This window comes from Pygocentrus nattereri, chromosome 25 (genome assembly GCF_015220715.1).
Source record: "Pygocentrus nattereri isolate fPygNat1 chromosome 25, fPygNat1.pri, whole genome shotgun sequence".
NCBI classification, from domain to species: domain Eukaryota; kingdom Metazoa; phylum Chordata; class Actinopteri; order Characiformes; family Serrasalmidae; genus Pygocentrus; species Pygocentrus nattereri.
In genome coordinates this window covers 24,090,475-24,112,803 of record NC_051235.1, presented here as the reverse complement: position 1 = coordinate 24,112,803, position 22,329 = coordinate 24,090,475, and the positions used below count along the sequence as shown (strand labels likewise).

Genomic DNA, 22,329 nt, shown 5'->3' with positions numbered 1-22,329 from the left:
CTAATGTACAATCAGGAGCAGAGAACCTACAGAGTCAGAAGGTATGCTCTGAAGTAAATAGACCAGGTTTGCCCAGAAGTGTGGTCCACAGGCTAAAGTTGGGCAAGGCCCACCTTGCCCTAAATCATGCGCCCAGTCATCACATGGATTTGTTAAGTTCCATTAGCAGCACAATCGATTTGATTTATTGAAGCATTGATTAGCCAAACCAAATATTGGATGATAACTATAAATAATACTGGGCTTCCTCAAGGAGAGGGTTGTAAATGGTCAGACGAACACATTAAGACAAAGTCAGTGCTGACTGTATTAATGTTATTATGTATTTTTTCTAATATTAGTGTTTGTTTTTGAACAAAAAAATAGCAAATAATATATAGATAAAGATAAAGACATTTTTCAATATAATTTCTTATACTTCTGCACAGCACTGTAAGTTTCTAAGTACTCAGGTATTAGTGGTGTCCTGGTTGTCATATTTGGAGTTTTCTGGGACTTGAGTTTGTTGTGAAAAAGTGGAAAGTGGACAGGTGAGCAAGCTGCACTTTGTCAACTTCCTGTGGTGCACCAACTTCCTACCCACACTGTATAGTGTGCATCTGTTTACTGATTAACTAAACAAAAAGCAGCAGTCAGCGATGAGTGAGTTTTAGTAGAAGGGCAGGGACGCCTCAAGGTGATCCTCTAATGAGAGAACACACAGAGTGTTGGACATAAAGTATTTTAAGTACAAATATATGAATAAAACAGCCAATGTTACATCACCTGTTATTAAACGTTTGTAAACTGAAAGTCATGTGGAAATGATATACACATTTGCGTCAAGTGAATTCAGGGCATCACTTTTTCAGTGGAAGTGGTTACAAGAAAAACGTACCAAATGATCCGAAGTAACACAACAATTTATATAACCTCATTATGTCATAGTGCGTATTCATATCAGAGACTAAACCCTTCTCTCCTTAGAAGCCAGATGAAGAATTTACATTATTGGAAATCTTCACTGATACAAAAGTACATTAATAGTTGTAATAATGCAAAATAAACACTTGAGACTTTGTTATACATAAATTGTCATCTAATTTCACATCTTATTGGAGTACAAGTGGCAGAATTTGATTCCTATAGGACATGGGTAGTGTCAAGCTTATAAGAATAAGAATTTAACAAGTAACTTAATACTTCAAGATATGTTGAATTTTGTATAGAGCAGTTTCCACCAGCTTTTATATGGAACCCAGTGCTGATGTAGTAGTAATATATTGATATATCTATTTGGCAACCTTAATACTAAGAAGTAGGTATAAGTTAAAATGTGTACATTTATGAGATAAATTAACAATGAAAACTAAAAACCTGTTATCATCTAATTAGTGATGACTAAAATAATGACTCTTTAGAACTCTTTAGAAAGTTTCCGTGACTTCTCATTAGCTCTAAAGCAATAACCCCAGAAGTCACTTCACAATACCTCAAACTTATTGGAATGAAACACTGGCCATTTTACATTTATGCAGTATGAATTTAGATGATAATTCATGCTTAGTATTTTGCATGACAAGCTCTCATCAAAGTGTTTCTTGAGCGTTATAACAACAAATGATATGTACAAATACAGGTGAATAAATACAACTTAAGCAATGGGACCTTAATTAATCCCCAGTAAGTGTTCGTTTAAATACAGGGCAATCTATACATGGAGTGACTTACGTATGTTAATATATAAATGCAATAAGTCATTAAATACAGTTCACTGATCAGCTCATGTTGCCTCCCTGACAGAACCAATGCATAAAATCAATACACATGTAAATTTCAGCTGAATTATAACAAATGAAACACTTACCAAAGTTCACATGTTCTCTTTTCAGTAGTTTATTCAAAGACTCATTATCCTAACTCTGCAGCTTGTGTCTTTCTCAGGCAGTGTTGTAAGCAAACTCATGGAGTCCTTTTCTGTCATGGTGTTTTTCCTCCTTTTTCTCTCACTTCCCCAGGTTACTGATTTATTAACTTAGAGGACACTGTATTGGCCATTCCTTGATAATGAATAATCAGTGCTTAAAAGTGGATCCGGATGGACATGCTAAGAACAGCAAAGCACTCTTGGATTTCGAAGTCTGCTTGGAGGTCAGGATAAGTCAGAACACTTTTCAGAATCATTTACAAAAGTCATTTATAGAACTTAAAACAGGGAAGTTTGAAGGAGGAAGTGTGAGCTAGAGGCTCAACCATGGCAAGTTGGTTTGTTGTACTTCGTGACACCTAAGCCAGAATATCTTTTTGTAAGACTAGATGCTTCAAGAAATGAAACAAAAATAAATAAAAAAATGTTTATATTATTAGTCATTTTAATCCATTGATATACCAGACAATAAAGCTTAAGAATCAAAAACAGAGTAGATTCTATATATGTAGTATAAAGTACAGCAATAAATAATTACATGGCTTTAAATATGTGATTTAGAAAAGTGAAAAAAAACAGACAGGCATAAAAGGCAGTGCTTTTTTTTGATAGAACATTTTTACGTTGTAATTTTGGATGAATGGAATTTCATTCTTAATAGTGACAGGTTTCATAATAACTTTAATAACAAGTGCTGTTTCTGTTATGATTTTGCATACTAGGTCTTTTCTTGTAAACTACACTTCTACCCATCTATACTGCAAAAATTTTATGCAACTCAGAGCATCTTAAAAGTAGGCAATATATCTAATATTTCTCATTATAAGACTGGTCTTATTGCACTGGCAGGTAACGTCTTGAAACATTATTTTATTAAACCTTTTTCTGCACATTTACTGGGCAATTTCTATTTATTTGCTAATATAACATATTGGAAAATAAATGACACATGAAATATAAAATGTGCCATAACTTGATGCACAACCCATATTTTTTTTTTATTCCATTTTTTTACAAATTCAACAAATAAACAGTAATTGTGCATTAAAACGTGCAGAACTGTGTTGTCTGTAGAAAATGTATGTCTTACTTCCACTTAAATCAACAAAGCATAATTTGACCAGTGGTGCCCAAACTTTTGTACACAACTATACATTGCTTATATATATAAAAATAAATAAAATTCTTTCATTTGCCAGTATTTTATTTTATTTTTTGCAGTGTCTATTTCTATATATTGTTACTATTAAACTTACTGTAAAGCATCCTTCAGTAAAGATACCATTTAAAGTAAACGTATTAGTAAGAATCACTGTATCTGCTCAACTGAGAGCAGTGTGGCGTATGTGCTGCCTCTTTCACTCATCAATGTAAGGCAGTTTCTTGTTCGCTCCGTATCCTGGATGTCCTTCTGACTCCTCTTTCTTTGGTGTGCTTGGCTGAGGAACACTCGGGCTGCTGCAGCTGCTGCCACTGTCGCAGCTGCTCTTGGTGCCTGTAATGCACACAGGTGTTGTGATGTTAACCTTAATAAGTACGAGAGTGAACTGGGAGTGGAGATTATTGTTGAATACCAAAACAGAGACTTACGTGGAGCTCTGGGAGCATCTCTGTCACACTTTAGAGTGCTCTTGTCAAAGCATTCAGCAATCCAGGTCAGCACCTCTCCACAATACCTCACCTGGAGGACAAGGTAATGGCTGTATTAATCACGTTCATTTGTTGGACACCTGTATGCCTTAAGACTTATTTGCCAGTTTTTCAGGTACACCAACCTTGTACCTAAACTCACTGCGCATTTTATCAACATGCATATAGGTGCACAATTACTGACAGTAACCCATCTGTTGTGGTATAATTCCAAACACCCATTTACATTGTTTGTTAATGGAAAAGAACCACCATAGGAGCACTGAGAGTAAGATATTATATGAGTGGTGGACTATTCTCTGCACAACATAATAGCTATTCACCTGGGATTTTTAAACACCTAAATATCACTGCTGGGGTGAGAATAAGCCACCAAACAAACTATCCAACCGACAGTGGTTCTGTGATCATAAACTGACCATTAATGATGACACAAAGGATGACTAACAAATTTTTCATGGAAAAAGATCTACACCCACACCTCACTGTGTACAGTCATATTATCTGTATTTTACCTCAGTCTCCATAGATGCCAAGCGTTTTTCTTGCTCTTTAAATCCTCCCACAATTTTCAACAAGCTCTGCACTCTGAAATGCAATAGCAGTATGGTCAGTTGAAGGGGAATTTCACAGATTTTTCTAATTTTCTGCATAATTAAATCATTAAGATATAAAAAAGGCAGTGGTGGACGAAGTACACAAACCATGTACTTGAGTTAAAGTAGAGATACCCAAGGTAAAATATCACTCCAGTAAAAGTAGAAGTCCTTACTCTAGACCTCAACTTGAGTAAAAAAATGTACAAGAGTATTTGCCTTCAAATGTACTTAAGAATCAAAAGTAAAAGTACTAAAAGATTAATTATGACTCTAATGTCCTGTTATCATTTTTATAACAAGACTCGCTTCATGAACTCATTTTAGGTGAGAATCCTTCAGTGTCTCTCTTGGTAAACTAGTCTTTTAATAGTCATTAATTAGTGATGCTGACGTCTATTAAAATGATCATAAGCACAAAACACTGAAGGTAAACCGTCTTCATCAGGGAGAACCGAGTGGCTCTGAAATCACTTTTTACAAACAAGCAAAGTTTCAGTTTAGAATTACTTTGTACATTTTAAACACTAAATGAAATGGCTGTATTTGTGTTGTAGACACTGCGACCGCTGGTTCCTGTACTGTGATTGTCAAGCTAGTAAGTTTCTTTACAATGCACTTTCACATCAAACCACTCTGAATGACTTTTATTGAACTGTTATTGAACTATTATTGAACTTGTAATAAATATCAGAGAGTTGCTCACTTGGAGGATGTGCTCCTAAGTCTCTCCTCACTGCTCTCCAGGTGACGCCTCTCCAGTTTGGCCAGATAGCTCTCCTTCTGAACGGTCTCCCAGGTCATCAGCTTCTGGTCCAGCCCTGCTGGCAGCTCCCTCTCTGACATATTGTTAAACATATTGTCAAATTTCATTTGATTGTAAAATTTCCTCCAGTTCTTTCTTACTTACATTATTGGGAAGCGGCAAGTAGCCAGAAAGGAACGTTTTAGCCAACCTGAAATATTCTGCCATATTCAACAGAAACAATTTCAGAAATCGGCTTTAATCCTGAAATGCACGAGTGATTCAATCATCATCCATACATACCTCAGGTTTTTAGTAACAGAGCACTTATAACTCAGTTTGATTACAGTGTAAAACTGCCAAAACATAACACTAACAAAATAGTAAACATTTTCTTATGGTTTGATACTTATATTTGTCATATTTGATGTACAGTGCTTTAAAAGAATGTTTTTGCCCACTCATGATTTCATCTGTTTTTGCATGTTTATCACACTGATCTTCAAACAGTCTTTAATATAAGACAACCTGAGTAAACACAAAATACAGTTTTTAAATGATCATTTAATTTACTGTGGAAAAAAGCTATTCATTAAAAAGTAATTGCCCTCTTATTTTCTCAATCAATCAATCAATCAATCGACCAAATTTAGTTGGTAACTCTGATTACTAACAACCTTGTTGAATCTAAACATCACCTAAATAGAACCTTTCCAGCAAAGTAAACTAGGTTTAATAAAAGATCTCAATGAACAGCACACTAACACTGCAATCAAATTTAGGAAGAGATGAGAATGAATGTTACATATATCAGTATAGAAACATTTACAAAGCCATTTCTAAGGCTCTGGGACACGAGCGAGCCACAGAGAGAGTGACACAGTTACATCTGGTATAAGGCTAACACAGCATTCCACAATCAGAACATCATGCCAACAGTGAAACATGGTGGTGGTAGTGTGATAGTGAAGGGGTATCTTTGCTGCTTCAAGGCCTGGGCTACTTGCCATAATTCTGCTCTCAAACAGAAAATCATGCTGGAGAACGTCCAGTTATCAGTCTCTGATCTGATTCTCAAGCACAATTGGGTTATTCAGCAAGACAAACCTCTGAAGCATAAGAGTAGATCCTCCTCTGATTGGCACAAAAAAATAAATTAAGGGTTCAGAGAGGCCTAGTCACTTTCCTGGCTTAAAACAGCATTGAGATGCTGTGGCTGGACCTTAAACAGTGACAAAGAAGAGTGAGCCAGAATTCCTCAGTGTGAAAGACTGATCTCCAGATATAGGAAACTGATTGTAGCACAAGACGTTAATAGGTTTAAGAGGGGCTATTACTTTTCACATGGGTAATACAAGTTTTAAACTTTTTTTCATTAATAAATGTAATGATCACTTGCATTTTTTGGTATTTCCTCACAATCTCCTTGTACTATAAGATCTGAAACCATTAAGTATGACAAATATGCAAAAATAGAGGAAATTGGGAGGGGGCAAATACTTTCCACACCACTGTGTGTATTTAAGGGGTTGAAATATATGTATAATACAATTATGTATAATCTAATTCATGTTGATGTAGGACCTCTCTATCATACCCAAAGTCTAGCCCTATCTAAGGTAAGAAAAAGTGTAAAATTGGTCTCAGATCAAGTTTCAGTCTTGACCAGTATGAGGTTGTACTCAGTCAGGGCTGAACGTGACTGACCGAGGTGCTCTAGTTTGGACTCTGTCTTTTTGATGAGGCTGAGGAAGAGCTGGGAAAGATGGCTGATGATTATGAAGGGAGGTGCCAGGGCAGGCCGGCTGTGGTATTCAACTATCAGATTGTACCGCTGAAACTTCCAGAAGATATCCGTGTTCCCCTGTACAACCTGGAATGTGTAGCTGTGGAAAAAATCAGAGGCAGAAGTGATAATACAAAGAACTTGTTAGAGCTGAATGGCTTGTTTTTCACTTTTGCCTGCATGTTAACTTAATGTATAAGTCAGCAATGAGAGATGTTCTTTTTGATTATCGAAGTAATTAATTAGGACCCCCTCTTACCTGAACATGGCAATGAGCAGGTTCAGCAGCAGGACATTAGTGACCAGCAAATATATGACTAGCAACAAGATGACCAGCCAGTTGGCATAGATGTTTGGGCAGGGTGGTAGAGTGCCTGTAATGATCTCCTGCAGGTTCATGGTACAGTTATCAGCCTGCATTTTGGCAGCTGTGGACAAGTGTAAAGCAATAGGAACATAGTTAACCCATAGTTAACCTGCACTGTGTCTCCATCTAGTGGCAGCACCTCAACTAACAGCTTTAGGCGAGAAAATTAAAGTAGTTCAACTGTTAAAGGTCAGCTGGCATCAAATTAAACTGTGCCACATTTCCACCAAACGTCTGCAAAAACATGTTAAGCTTAACACTTAACTGAAATCTGTTCTGTCTATTAGGCTTAATATGTGCCTGGAAAGCTGGTGCTCAGTATGATTAAAAAAAAAAAAAAAAAAAAAAAATATATATATATATATATATATATATATATATATATATATATATATATATATATATATATATAATACTAAGAATTATTTACACCCAACACATTAATTAGTAAATACCTTTTAATGTTGAAAGATTTTTAGGCCATTGTGTGTACGTTTTAACTTCTTTGAAAATAACAGGGAAAACTGAAGATGACCCCAACTTTGGATGGGCAGTGTAAGTGTAAAATCTATTATGCTTTATGTAAAAATATATGTGCAAAAATTAAAATCAAACTCTTGTTTGATTATTGTTAATATTACATGCAGAATAGTTTACCATCTATCTCCTCCAGGGGGATCTGGCCAAATATGTGGAGGTATGGCCGATAGAGCACTCTGCGGAAAACCCAGTCCAGACGCGGGTCATTGGGGTGCAGCAGAGCCTGGGTTGCCACTCCATACGCAATCAGCCACACACTCAGGAAGAACAGGAAGAAGAATACGTCCTTCATCTAAGAATGATAAAAAAATTCTTTAGGTCAAGTACTGACAAAAATTTTCTAAAATTTGGGGGAATTGTTTAAATATGAAACAATTTGAGGTTACGCATTCACCATTCTCTCCACAATAATGATCTTGGGCCCAAGTTGTTTGTGGATGGCGAAGATGTGGATGAGCCTTAAAGTGAAAACCATGAAGTCCAAAGCCAGGACTGTGCGTCCAGCTTCATATGTGTTTTCCATCATCCTGCACAGACGAAAGAAAGAGGTCAAGGATGGGTCTTACATTTATTAAAAGCACCTTTCAATCCAGCCTCAGTAAAATATTGTACCTGCACAATACCCCGACCACGAAGAGAGATATTGCCACCATGTCACATTTGTTCCAGTTATCCTCCACATACAGCTTAAATTTCTTCAGAATGTTCATGTCTTCATCTGTGAAGAAACTCTAAGAAACATGAAACATGACAGTATAACGTAATAAAATGGACATTTTGTATAGTTCAAATGAACCACAACGAATAAGATTAATTTCCATTGCTTTGCATATAATTAGCATTACTTTGTATGCAGATTCTCAGAGATCTGAACACCCCCTGTTGAATGATGTGATGATTTTCTGTGAATGTGAAAAGTAGTTAACACTTCCTTTACAGAGAACAAGCTTAAATATGGGATTTTTCTGCTAATTTTACTGCACAATTTCTATTTATTCACTGAGTTTAACATATTGGTGAAATATCTATTTATATTTATATATCTCCATTTATGTCATTTTTCACTTTTTGACATAAATTGAAAATGCCTGTTCCCTTTTACATTGTGTGCAAATTTCATGACTAATGAACCAAAAGTCACAGCTTAAAATTACTTGGAAAAAGTCTGGATCAAAATAATGTACGTTTTTTCCTTCTCCTGTAAAGTTATCATTTCGTAGATACATTACATTGCAAAATGTATTCACTCACCCATCCAAATCATTGAATTCAGGTATTCCAATCACTTGCATGGCCACAGGTGTATAAAACCAAGCACCTAGGCCTGCAGACTGCTTCTACAAACATTAGTGAAAGACTGGGTCACTCTCAGGAGCTCAGTGAATTAGTGTGATACCATGATCGGACACCACCTGTGCAAGTCCAGTGGTGAAATTTGCTCGCTACTAAATATTCCACGGTCAACTATGTAAAATGACAGAGCGGGGTCAGCGGATGCTGAGGTGCATATTGAACAAAGGTCACGAACTTTCTGCAGAGTCAATCACTACAGGCCTCCAAACTTCTTGTGGCCTTCAGATGAGCTGAAGAACAGTGTAGAGAGCTTAATGGAATGGGTTTCCATGGCCGAGCAGCTGCATCCAAGCCTTATATCACCAAGTGCAATGCAAGTGTCAAATGCAGAGGTGTAAAGTGCCACCACTGGACGCTAGAGCAGTGGAGACGTGTTCTCTGGACTGACAAATCATGCTTCTCCATCTGGAAATCCGATGGATGAGTCTGGGTTTGGCAGTTGCCAGGAGAACGGTACTTGTCTGACTGCATTGTGCTAAGTGTAAAATTTGGTGGAGGGGGATCATAGTGTGGGGTTGTTTTTCAGGAGTTGGGCTCGGCCAACGAGTTCCAGTGAAAGGAACTCTTAATGCTACAGCACCAAGAGATTTTGGACAATTTCATTCTCCCAACTTTGTGGGAGCAGTTTGGGGACGCCCCATTCCTGTTCCAATATGACTGCGCACCAGTGCACAAAGCAAGGTCCATAAAGACATGAGCAGGTTTGGTGTGGAAGAACTTGACTGGCCTGCACAAAGTCCTGACCTCAACCCGATAGAACACCTTTGGGATGAATTAGAGCGGAGACTGTGAGACAGGCCTTCTTGTCCAACATCAGTGTCTGACCTCACAAATGCACTTTTAGAAGAATGTCAAAAATTCCCATAAACACACTTCTAAACCTTGTCTTCGCAGAAGAGTTGAAGCTGTTATAGTTGCAAAGGCCAACATCATATTAAACCCTATGGATTAAGAACGGGATGTCACTTAAGTTCATATGCATGTGAATACAGGTGAGCGAATACTTTTGGAAATATAGTGTACGTGGTTTTGTTCTGACAGCAGTGTACATGTGCATACTTTTTTCCAATATGTTAAACAAGTAAGCAGTACTAATTGTGCATTAAAATGTGCAGTAGTTTGTTCTCTGTACAGGATATGTGAGCTTTTTTTCACTTAGGAAATTTGACCTTGGCACCCAAACTTTTGCTATGACTGTATATTAATCTCTTAAATCTTGGGCATATTATTCAAATATGAATCTTAACCAAATGAATGATCTTGTAAGATATGCTGACATGCTGGGCTTAAAAATGACCTTTGATTTTGGAATACTGGTATTTCATAATTGCCCAACATCTGTAGACAGTAGCCCAACTATTATTTTAATCAGGTTTGACAAACAGGATTGTCTGAATTCTATACAGCTAGAATGTATAGGAATAGAAAAATTACCCAATCTAATCTGAATATAATTCTAAATATGGTTGTAAATGTTTAAGACAAGCCCTAAACTTTGTGTGTCCTTAAGGTCCCTTCTAAACTGATATTTGTTCTTTATACCTGTCTTATCTCCTCCAGCACCAGCGTGAAGACCCAGAAGTAGAGAATGATCTCAGCTATGGAGGGGCCTTTTGGAGGTGGCGGCTGGAAGTCCAGCAAGAGCACGTAAGTGAAGAGGACCAGGAAGGCAAAGTACATGATGACGTTTCCCAGGAACACAGTGACCGGGGCACTCCAGAAACGTTTCCAGCGACGCAGGAGGAACTGACTCCAGGCCTGACTACAGCTCTGGTCTGCAGGGTTACCAGCTGCTTCTGAGTCACTTACACACAACACATAACACAAAGAGAGGAAAGAGAAGCGACACGTCAGTAAGTTCCACAAAGTTTAGTTCATATTATTGAACCTCTCTGAGACTGTTTGATTCTAACCATGTTGAAATGGATCAGCATGAAGAACAGGAGCTGTTTTCTGTCACTATGTAAAAGAAGCTCAATGCTGCCTTTATTGTTGGATGCACTGTAATGCTTTATAAATGAGCATGCATACACATTTAGAATAGAATTAGTCAGAATAGCCAAAAAAAACTGAAATGTGCAGCACAAGAAATGAGAATATTAAAGGATAAGAATACATTAAAAGGCAGAAATAGCTCTGCATTATAATATGTGTTGTAGAGTTAAGGGGTTTATTAAGGGAAATTCACAGATTTTTCATCAGATTTTCTGCACAATTCAATGGGTGTAAACAAAGGCATTCAGAATAGTTTGATGTGAAATCATAAATAATCCATTGTAGAAAAAGTGCTTGAGAAGAAGTGTTCATAGTTGTGGTGATAGCAACCAGACATCTGAACTGTTCAATGCCTCGAAAAACTACCACCTATAAAATGATTACATGAAGTGGTTACGGATATGTTGTCTGACACCTGAGACATTGTTTACCATAATTTTGAGATAAGGTTTTGGCCTAAAACCATTAATCACAGAGCAGTACATGCACAACGTTGTAAAGTAAAACAGCACCAAAAGAACACAATTTTCAGGATTCTGCACAATTTTACTATTATCAACATAAGAAACACTAGAGAAATCCAAGCAGGTAAGTTTCAGTATAAAGAGGTACTTCACATCAAACCACTCTGAATGACTTTGCTTACATCTCAACCGTTGAGTTATTTACAATTTTTGAAAAATCAATAGAATTCGCCGTTTAGAGGTTAGTGAAGGAAAAAGAAGGAAACTGTTATGCTGCAGAGTTAAAGAGACTGACGCTGGGTCCTCGTCACTAAGAAGCAGGGCTTTCTCCGTTTCCAAACTGTCCAACTCTGCAAACTGCTCCCCTCCTCCACGACTCTGCAGTATCTCATCACTACAGTTCACACAGAACAGAAACACACAGTAAATAAATGCTGATCTAATCAAACTGCCATTGATTAACTTTGCAGAAGCTATAAAATACAGCCACAAAGTATGATGGTTTTGTGTGATACCTGAATTTAATCAGATTGGTCCATATTAGAGCAGGACAGAAGAAAGACAGGACTAGTTTAGAGATGGCTGTGTCTGTTGTCATGGATCCCCACCAGATTTTAGTCAGCAAAGCCTGGCCCAGACCACAAAAATGCAGCATCAGTACAAACAACAAGGGAATAACATAATTCATGCATTGAAAATAAATGGATGGAGTGTGATCTGTTACCTGGACTCCATCATGGGCGAAGAAGCACTTGGCGTCTGCCTCGGTGGCCAGGTTCAGCACGGTGGATTTACTCCAGCAATGAGTTTTCCGCACCAGCAGGGCATAGGCTCGGTCCTCGCTGTTGGAGTAGCACTCACTGAACAGATCTAAACCCATCACAAACAGAAAAACAGACATATGAAGTATTGCTCAAGGTTGCAATTTTAGCAGTTGTGCCTTTAGTTTTGCAGTTTTTGTGAAAAAAAAAAACTTTCTATTTGATATTTCAAATTATTTCATACTGACAAAAACTTGCTCTTTTTAAAAAAGAGAAAAAAAATCATGAATACATCTACAAAAAATTCATGAATTCATCATTTCAGTCATTCATCATAACCATTAAAGGGGCCATATTCTACATTTCTCTAAGTATTTCTTTTTTTTTTTTTTATTTTCATTTTTGTGATTCAGGTTGGTTTATTTACCATTGGAATTCTTTTTACATGACCTTTTTTCAATTTTCCAACCTTACAGTTTAAAATTAAACAGGCTGTTTTTGTTACTATGCCATTAATACTACTATATGTAAATGACATCTGTCCTGATTGGCTGATTTGTATTGTGCCTCATTCAAAAAGCAGTCATGGCTGAAATGACTAGCAGCATGAATGGGCAGGGCTAAACTGCTGATGAATAGATATATAGATATATGTAAAGGTGATGTTTTGTGTTACATCACAAATAATGAATCAAAATGAGATGTTTTTACAGCTTAGTTCCCACATATGGACTGTACTGACTGGGAAGTTAATAGTACTTTTTGAAACAAACATTGTTTACATACTACATCTGTTTTATTTTTAAAACGTGAAAGAAAATGAGTTTTTCTATTATATGGGCCCTTTAAATTGATGCTGCTGAGATCCCTGTGCTACAGTAAACTGTTGATGTTCACTTCTTTAGTTGCAGTTTACATATTAACTTGTGATTCTCACCCAAAGCGAACTGCTCATACTTGGCTTCTTTCATGCTGCGGGCAGACTCGGCCTCTGACTCCAGATGAGCCATCTCTTTCAGGATCTTACAGCCAGCAAGAGCTGCAGCCACTGCCTCTGGACCCTATGACATGCACACAGACAAAACATGAATGCTGGAAACTGGAAACATCATGTAACTGTGACTTGTTCATACTATTAACCATAAGCAGAGAGCTATATGCATTATCATGCAATGTGAGAGCTACTTACTGTAACACTGAACCCCTCAGAGCCTGAATGTTTGATATTATTCAAGCTTAACAGATGGAGGGAAAACAGTAGATACCCCCTGCTCTATCATCATGTATGTCTTTTATTGAGAGCTGCAACCGTCACTGTTAACCCTGGGGCCATAAATGTGTTAAAGCCTTCAGGAACCACTTAGTAACCAATTTGCTTCAGACAACACACTGACAGATAAGGTGGACTTTCTAAAGACAAACCCATAAAGATGTAAATAAAGTTGGTTTATGAAAATCAGCTTGTCACTCTAAAGGCCTGTGGGGCCTCACCATGGCCCAGAAGTAGTTTGCCATTTTCTGTCTGTTCTGCAGGACGGCCCAGAGGAAGAGGTCTCTCCAGGGGTTCTCGCAGACCTGATCCAGGTCCGGTAGGTCTTTCTGGCTGTGGAAGAGCCGACCCTTGCTGACCCTCTCCTGAGACAAAATGCAAAGCACAAAAGGTTAACAACACTTTAGTACCTTAATCTAGTAACTACATAACTTCATGTGTTCTTAAACTGCAGAATTATTTGCACCTTGTGCTCTTGAGTCTGCATAGATTCTTTTCTTACCTAAGAACAACTCCCAAATAAGAGAAAGACACTGGAGAATCTTTGTGAAAACCATACAAGTGGGTTAAGAGATTTCTTCCTAAGAATGGCTGGTGAAGGCGGTACATTTTTGTATTTCTAATGCATCTAATTCTAATGACGTCTTTGCCCTAAATTTTCATATCTATCTAGTCACACAAGATATAGAACTGCTGCCTGTATTTTGTCAATATGGCAAACATAACCACAATACATGATACATATCAAGCTAAGTTGTAGTTCTGGGGTTATAAGTTTGAATAGACAAAATACATTTAAAAAAGCTACTAAATCTACTAAAAAATCTTTTAACTCAGTATTTTATAGTGCTTCACTATATCCAGTTAAACAGCTCTTTTAAACCAGCTTGAAGAGGATTTGATAAACCAGCAACAGGGCAAGACCTTGGAGTCTCTGTTAAAAGTGCATGTTCAGTTGTTTGGTGTTGCAGAAGTGCTAACAATATCCATGAAATGCTCAGAAATGCTTGTTATGATTATTTATAAATTTATCCAACTATCATATTGCCACCCTTACTTACTGCTGGAAGTTTCTGATAGAAGCCCTTGCAGGAGTCATGCAGAAAGTCCTTCAGGACCTTGGAGACCTCATGCAGAGTGAAGCGAGGCCGTCTGTCTCCGATCTCCATGTAGGGCAGGCCAGGGGTCCGAGCTGAGGCCAGCAGGACCTGTTTCTCCTGGTGTTTCTTCAGGAGGAGGTCAAAGAGCAGGCTCTTCTCAGACACAGAGCTGTACAGCTCCTGAAGACGGCCATACGTCAGAAACTCACCCAGGTTCACCCCATTCTCCACAAACAGACGCACAAAATCTGGTTTGTCATTGACCAAAGCATCCATCATGATCTCTTCAAGGTCTTGTGCCTAAGCGAAAAATATATATTGTGTTAACAAAATATGAAGTAATTTAATAAATGTAAATTTACCTCAGAAAGTAATGTATTGGTTCAAGATCATCATAGATAGATAGATAGATCAAATAGGCCTTTATAATCACCTAACTCTTTGTTACTAAGTAACTAAAATCTATTACAGATGATTTTGCAGTAATATAACTTGTTTACGTAATTTATTCAAAAACACAAGTGTCTTACACTCCACTCCACATCTCCATTGAAAATCTCGCTTTTTGCTATGTCCACTCTGTTCCAGGCCACGGCTAGTTTCAGCTCATCCAGAAAGTCCTGCGCCTCCTGACTCTGACTTTTACAGGCTGAGGGAAGAGAACAGAGAAGAGAAAAGAATAATACACCAACATAAATAAGGCAAATGGACATAAACATTCTTTAAAAACTTGAATTCTGCTACATATTATTGACAATCATGCCATGAACATGTAATGGCAAATGTCATATGATGTGAGTTGTCAAAATATAACAGTATAACTGTCTTGTTAACATTACTGGTTCATGATAACCTGCCATAATGTTTGATGTCATGACATACAGTATTATGCCACATGCTCATCTTTGCTATGTACTTTAGTGTGCTGTGTCATCCAGTGTAGCATATGTTATGACAGTTAATGGTAATGATAACATTGACACTGTTATATTACTGGACATTATCTGTTGTGGCGTCTGGTTATGTATGTCTAGGTTCAAGAAAAATATTGTTATAAAAATAAAATGTTATAAATTATTGATATAGAAAAAAACCCTGTTTCTCCAAAATGGTAAGGGAAGTAAAATGAACTGTACTGTATGTTAATGCATGTTAATGGCTTATGCTTACCTTTAACCAGTGCTTTGAGTATAACAGTGTCTAGCTCAGAGGTCTCCTGCTCTGGGTCATGCACTGTCAACAGGTGACCATGGTCCAAAACTCTCTGAATCTAGTCAGAAAAAAACAACATTGAAATTGATTCTTATTGTATATTCTCAGCTTATGTAATGCTAATCATGTGTATAGTAAGCAAGAAAGGTGTATAGCTGCTCTTGCTCCTCACCACTTTGACCCAGGAGGTAACATCAGTGCTGTGGAGTCCGCTGAACGTGTCCAGCAGCAGCTCTTGGACCATCTCAGCCTCCCAACATCCTCTGTATATCAGCGTAACTAAAATATCTGCTACACCACCTGAACCAGCCAGGATCAGCCAGGGCGTCGCATTCTGGATGGTCTTGTACATTCTCTACATGTAGAAGGCAGCAAAAATATAACAGTAGTAAATGTAGTGGTGGCTTATTGGCCACAACTAAATAACCATTTACTTACACACACCCTTAAAAATAAGGGTTCTTAAATGGCTCTTTTAATAAGTGGAGGTTCTTCACATTTGCATATTTCATTTATAAAAATGACTCTTTAACTCATTTTCACAGCAACCATAATGTACAGTTTCTGGCTGTTTTTAGAGACCCCTTAGTTGAGCTATGTAATATTGTTTTTGATGGAATACATGCTTTTGGAAATATGTATGATTAATAAAATCAGAAATAAACTTCATTTTCATCTTCATAGGTGAGCAAGCGAAATAATTGCGTTTAAGCCCTATTTTTTTTATTGTGGCTGTTACAGACAATTTTAGAAAAGCTGTCCATTAATTCTCAGCACAGCCTTCTCTGTAGAGAGGGCTAAATTGTGTTCATAGCATGAGGTTCCTACCCTACATAAAGTCACAACATTTCACACATAAAAAGCCTGCAGAGTCCTAGTTAATTTGGAAAAAAATGAATAATGGAAAAGTATCATAACTGATTGTGTTAATGAAAAATATCAGATTTTATTTCCATTATGCCAGTGGAACGGCCACTAGGGGGCCTGCAGAAAGAGATTAAAGAATTATCCATTTAAAGGTTCTGTAGGACACCAAAACTGTTTTTTCTATGGCACTGCTCCAAAAACCCTGGCTCCTTTGTTTTTAAAGGTGATCGGACATTTCAGAGTCAGAAATGTATTTCATGATATTCTGATTAAGTTATTAAGTGAAAATACAATATCAGTTGAAACCTGCAGTATCTTTGGTTCCCCATGAACAAGTAGACACAGGACAGGGATCTCAAAGCTTCCAGGGCCTGTGAAAATAGTAAATAAAGATTGAGGTTGTATTAAATGCTACTTTAAGTAGGTCTTCATTGTGAATAAGGGTGTGTGAAAGGGAATTGGGATTCAAATGTGTTGGCACCTCCGTAGCCAGTGCGCTGGAGAGAGATGTGCTTGAGTAGTTTGACTCGCATGTCGCCTGTGGCTCCATGCCTCTGTGGGTCCTCCTCTATGAGGATGAAATGTGAGTGGTTGCTGTCCAGCGAGTACACAGCGCCATGGGGGAGGTCCTCTGTGGAGTACGCTGCTGGTTGATCAGTCTGTAGATTTAAAGAATAACATAAATCCTGTACTTATAATATGATGGAGTAATAATGACTGCCATTATTATTAATGTAAAATGATACCACATTGCCACTGAGACTTTTATTATACAAAGGGTTAACAGATAAAAATGAGCTGGCTGCTAACTCAGACACATATACAGTGATTTAGTTGATGTGATCCCTTTTAATCAAGCCCATTAACCCCTTATAACTGAATTATGAATCTTAAGACCTATTATTACTACTATTAACTACTAGTAATCATTCTGCAATTAATATGAAATATGTAATCACAGTCAGAACAAAACCTACAAATTTCAGAAATAGTGACTTTACATGAGGAGGAAAAAGCATTCCTAACCTGCAATTGACCATTAACTTGCAGTGGCCGCTTTATCCCAATTTAAAGGACAGTTGGCATTTTCAATTTATGTGAAAAGAAATAATAAAATAAAAAGCAACAAAAATGTAGACAAAGCTTTGTTCCGTCGATAAACATCAATTATATTTGCTGTTCTTCTAAAATCATTTTTTGATGCTGGGGGTCTTAACCTTCGCAGAGAGCAGCAGGTCTCTGTTATGGATCATGGTCCAAGGAGCGATTCCAATAGCCACCACACGGACCTTCGAGGAGGTGCTGGCCAGAGAGTGGTCCCTCACAGCCTGGCCAAGATGCTTAGTGATGCCAAACCTCAGGCCACTGGTCAGGATCCATGCTCCTGGGGACATCAAGGGTTAGAGCTGACAGGTATGAATGCCAGAGCACGGCTCACTTCTTATTCATCCCATTACACTAAAAACAAGACTCCAAATTGAGTCAGTATTTGTGAGAGAGTCCCCAGTGAATAGGAAAGAATGGGGCTTTATGGCTAAAAATGTTTATTAAATATGTTCATGGGTCATGCATGCAGGAACTTTAAATTTGGGAACATGGAAGGATGTCTTACATTACATTACAATGTTTTCTCACCTGTGCTCTGGGTAGCTTTCACTAAGCCTTTCCTCACTGTGTCTCTGAGCCAGGGCTTCATCTGAGCCAGCTCATCGCCACCCACTAACGCCACAACTAGATGAGGAGGAGCAAGTCCCCACTGCTCCGTCAGCAGCTGGTAGATCAGGTCTGGGTCCGTCGAACTAGAAACCCTGGCAAACTGGACTGACAAACAGATTATGTGAGTGATGGACACAAGCAAACGGAAAGCTTAAGTGATAGAAACATTCAGTGAGCAGAATTTAACCCCTCACATGCCAAAATAACATTGTATGTGAACAGTTAGCTTATATGCATCTTGTTCTGTATGTTTCAGAAGTGGCTCATGAGTGTTAATATAACTTACAGGAACACACTAATTACTGAGTGCCATAGTCCAGAATATTTGTAGTATAAAATTTCCAAGATTACTTAATCCAAAATCTTTTCAAAATATTAGGCACGTGGTCTATAGATTAGCGCTCCAGTTCTTAGAACTGTAAGAAAGAAATTAAGAAAGTTATCATAACAATTAGTCAACTTTCTGCTTAAGACTGACGGTGCTTTTCAGAGGGAAGTGGAGAAATACCCCATTCATTTCTGCATGATTGAATTGTTACAGTGTAAACAAAGCAGCTCAAAGTGGTTTGATGGGAAATGTGCCATTCTAGAGAAACTTACCTAGCCAGAATTGTTCACAGTGGTGATGATAGGAACCAGACCGCTGAAGCATTCGATGCCTCTATAAGCTCTGAAGCTCACTGAAAGTTCTCACATGGCATTATTACTAATACTCTGCCTGATGTCTCCAACATTAATAAACAATCATTTTAAGGCAAAGTTTTGAAATGTGCATTTTTAAATCCAGTTATTGTGGGTGGTACATGAAGGGCATTAAAGGCAAAATATCGCCAAAAAACAACATTACATTCACACTCACAAGGCACGTGTAGGTTCACAGGTCGTTTTGAATAGTAAATAAAATGGGTACATTTGCATCATAGACGTCACATCCCCCAGTTTCTATCGCCACCACAGCAAAGAAATTTGAGACGGTAAGTTCCCACAATGACCCATTTCCACAGCAAACCATTCTGAATGACTTATGTTACCTTTCAGTATTGGAATATGTGAAAATTCTATGGAGTTCACCTTAAAAAGTCAAAATGACCAGTAATAACGGACATATGTGCCATAGTGTACCTTGCCCCTGGTTCTGCTGGATCCCAAGAAGTCAATGTCCCCCAGACGACCTGTAGTCCAGTGCAGTTTGTCATGGCCTTCATTAACTTTTTCACCAACAGCTCCATGAGGTACTGATTCTTCTTCCACTGAGTAGCACTGACACCCCAACAGAGCACTGTATATAGAATAAAACACATGCACACAATGTACAAAACGACAAGACAGGTAACGTCTACTATATGTACCAAGGTTTGTAGACACCCTCTGATCCAATGCTTCTTCTGTAATCAAGGGTATTAATAGGGAGATTAACCTCCTTTGCTGCAGTAACATCTTTTATTTTTTTGGGAATTTTTTAAACAAGATGTTGAAACATTGCAGTGAGGATTTGATTGCATTCATTCACAAGCACATTAAAGATGTAAAATACTGATGTTGGGAGATTCATTCTGGATCACAAACTCTTCTTCAGCTCACCCAAAGGTTTTGGATGGAGCTCTATCACTCCAGAGGACACCGTTCCACTGCTCCACAGCTCAATGCTAGGAGTTTTATAACCCCAGTGTTTTCATCTTAGGTTCATGTGCATCCCAAATCGATTGACACAGCTTTACTATGAAGTTTAGACAAGTAATATATGTGCAACTAAATATGTGTGTCAGCAATGGGTGCACCTTATAGCAGCTGTATTGAGTATTCAGACTGGGTGTCTGGATTCTTATGGATATCACTTTTACTTACTTTTTTCTGCTGAAAAGTCAGCGGCAGCTGCTCCTCCTTTTTTGACTATTAACTTTAGTTGACAATTAACTTTTGTTAGTGTAATGTACCTGATCAGTAAACAATCCTATACTTACCCTTGCTCTTGGGACTCCAATACTACCTCTCCACATTTTGGACACCTCTTACCCTGGTGTATTGCCACCTGTGCTCACACACACACACACACACACACACACACACACACACACACACACACACACACACACACACACACACACACACACACACACAATTACAGTTCATGTTAGCCATAAGCAGTGCCACTCAATTCAGAAGAGAACTCTGGCCTCTTTATGCAAAGCAGGTTGAATTTCCATTTCCTTTCTTTGCACATGCAAACAAGCTGCCTTTTCATGGTTGCAGCCATAGGTGACTTTTCAGAGCTTATTTGTGTTTGTTGTTGACTTAGAACGAAAGGAAAAGAAATGACTGAACTGGAGGATGCTGGAGTTTTGTACCTTTCACGCTCATACAAACAGTGAATTAATTAGAACTGTTATTGATAGATGGTCAGTCTGTACAAATGATTATTATTATTTGAATATGCAAATACAAATACAAACGATGCAATATCTTTGTGTCATTGTGAATTATTGTACTGTAAAATGAAGCACTTGAACAACCCAAAGTGATATTATGAGGAATATGTTGCAGGTGTTAATTCATTAATCTGCACAGGGCATCAGTCTATAAACAGTAATGTTCAAAAGTCAGAGACCCCTCCTTTTCCAGTCAAACAACCATTAAGTATAAGTTCTTCATTTTTCCGTGTCAGGTAAGATGCATTTAACAGAAAATTACATCAAAACCTCAACAACTAAACAGATTTTTCAGGATTTAGTGTTTCCACTCTTTTCCTTTATTACAGCTTCCATTCTTTTTTTAAGAGACTCACTTTCAGTGTTTCATAGAAATCTGCAGTGATATTTTCCACACTTTCAAAGTTCAGTCTTAGAAGTTGGTTGAATTTTGTGCTTTTCATGATCCACATAAGTCCAAATGCTTTCAATAAAGTTGAGGTCTGGACTCTGGGGTGGTCAGTCCATTGTTCTGAAATCACCAGCAGCTTCTTTGTTTGATTTGCAAATTTTTTTTTTTGTCTATTTCCTTTTGTCAGTGAGGGCTTCAGAATATAGAAATAAACCACCATAGACAACAGTGTGTGCTGTACAAATATCAATCAAACAGTACAGTTTTACATGTAGTCGCATAATCGATTAACATCTGCTGTAAGTTATGGCTGTTACTAATACCTCATGTAAAATGGATGCAGGTGTGTCTAGGTACAGGTGTAAGTGGAGGTCATGATTTGACTAGGGAATGCGGCAGGATGTGTGTTTGTGTGTGAGAGAGACCTCATACACCAAATACCATGCAAAGACAAAAACAATAATTTGCATTAAGAATGACAGATGGGAATTACGTTAGACTGTCCAGACAGGAACTATAGAATGTCTGGCTGTGCACTGTCTAAGGCATTTTTTCCTGTTATTATTGAACATATTACTAATAATACTTTGAGTAACATTACAGCATTGTATCACTACTCAATCAATTCTATGTTAAAACTAAAAACAAAACTGCCTCATATACTGTAATTGCCAAATGAGTGAACCACACTAAACACTGACCTTTAAAATGACAAGAAGACAAGTGACAATTTAATGGAAACCATCCACAGTTTCCAGGCTGCACACAACAACCCTAACAGTTCTACCATACTGGTCTGGTTAAAAATGTTAAATGAAGTCATGATGTATGCTGCTATAGAGAATCATTCATCTCACCAGAGGAGTATCCTGAAGCCCAGGCATGTCGCTGTTCCTCTGTGCTGTCAGTTCTGCTCCTGCTGTGCTCCAGGACTGACCTGAACTCTGCACTGCACTGCACTGGACAGGTATTCACTCAAACCAGGAAGTGAAGCTCTTACCAAACCAGCCACTGACCAACCCCAGAGCAACTGCTGCAGGACCAAATCCACTTACCTGCCAAAGTGGGTTTGATTGACTATTTATATTTGCTGTTGTAAAACAAATCCTTGTCTCCATTTTTGTCATATTCCAGTTTTTGACATAATTTAATAATGCCTGTTGTCCTTTACACTGTGTATAATA

At 37.9% G+C, this 22,329-nt stretch overlaps 1 protein-coding gene and 1 long non-coding RNA gene across 2 annotated transcripts; one reads left to right on the top strand and one right to left on the bottom strand.

Moving 5' to 3' along the window:
• Positions 1-470: 470 nt before the first annotated feature.
• trpm5 (transient receptor potential cation channel, subfamily M, member 5) lies at positions 471-22,107 on the bottom strand. Its single transcript, XM_017716421.2, has 27 exons — positions 22,003-22,107; positions 20,290-20,357; positions 19,451-19,607; positions 18,248-18,428; positions 17,830-17,996; positions 17,094-17,271; positions 16,919-16,983; positions 15,918-16,100; positions 15,704-15,803; positions 15,064-15,182; positions 14,495-14,833; positions 13,655-13,798; positions 13,101-13,224; positions 12,127-12,272; positions 11,918-12,030; positions 11,698-11,796; positions 10,486-10,747; positions 8,203-8,321; positions 7,985-8,117; positions 7,708-7,882; positions 6,943-7,111; positions 6,605-6,783; positions 4,859-4,991; positions 4,072-4,144; positions 3,497-3,587; positions 1,847-3,401; positions 471-684 (listed from the first exon to the last, which is right to left on the bottom strand). Exons 1-26 carry the CDS (start codon positions 22,027-22,029, stop codon positions 3,265-3,267), a joined length of 3,681 nt encoding a protein of 1,226 aa, XP_017571910.1. The 5' UTR covers positions 22,030-22,107; the 3' UTR covers positions 471-684; positions 1,847-3,264.
• Positions 13,700-15,524, top strand: LOC119262444. Its single transcript, XR_005129633.1, has 3 exons — positions 13,700-13,824; positions 14,514-14,784; positions 15,122-15,524. It is a non-coding gene; the product is annotated as an uncharacterized LOC119262444 (long non-coding RNA).
• Positions 22,108-22,329: the final 222 nt, after the last annotated feature.

Excerpts from the sequence above, each read along its gene's own strand:
- trpm5 (XM_017716421.2), bottom strand. The coding sequence starts at position 22,029 with ATGCCTGGGCTTCAGGATACTCCTCTG. Across the intron at positions 12,273-13,100 it reads GTATGAGCAGTTCGCTTTGG|ATCTGTTCAGTGAGTGCTAC; the intron begins GTGAGAATCACA and ends TGATGGGTTTAG. Across the intron at positions 8,118-8,202 it reads GTGGTCGGGGTATTGTGCAG|GATGATGGAAAACACATATG; the intron begins GTACAATATTTT and ends TCGTCTGTGCAG.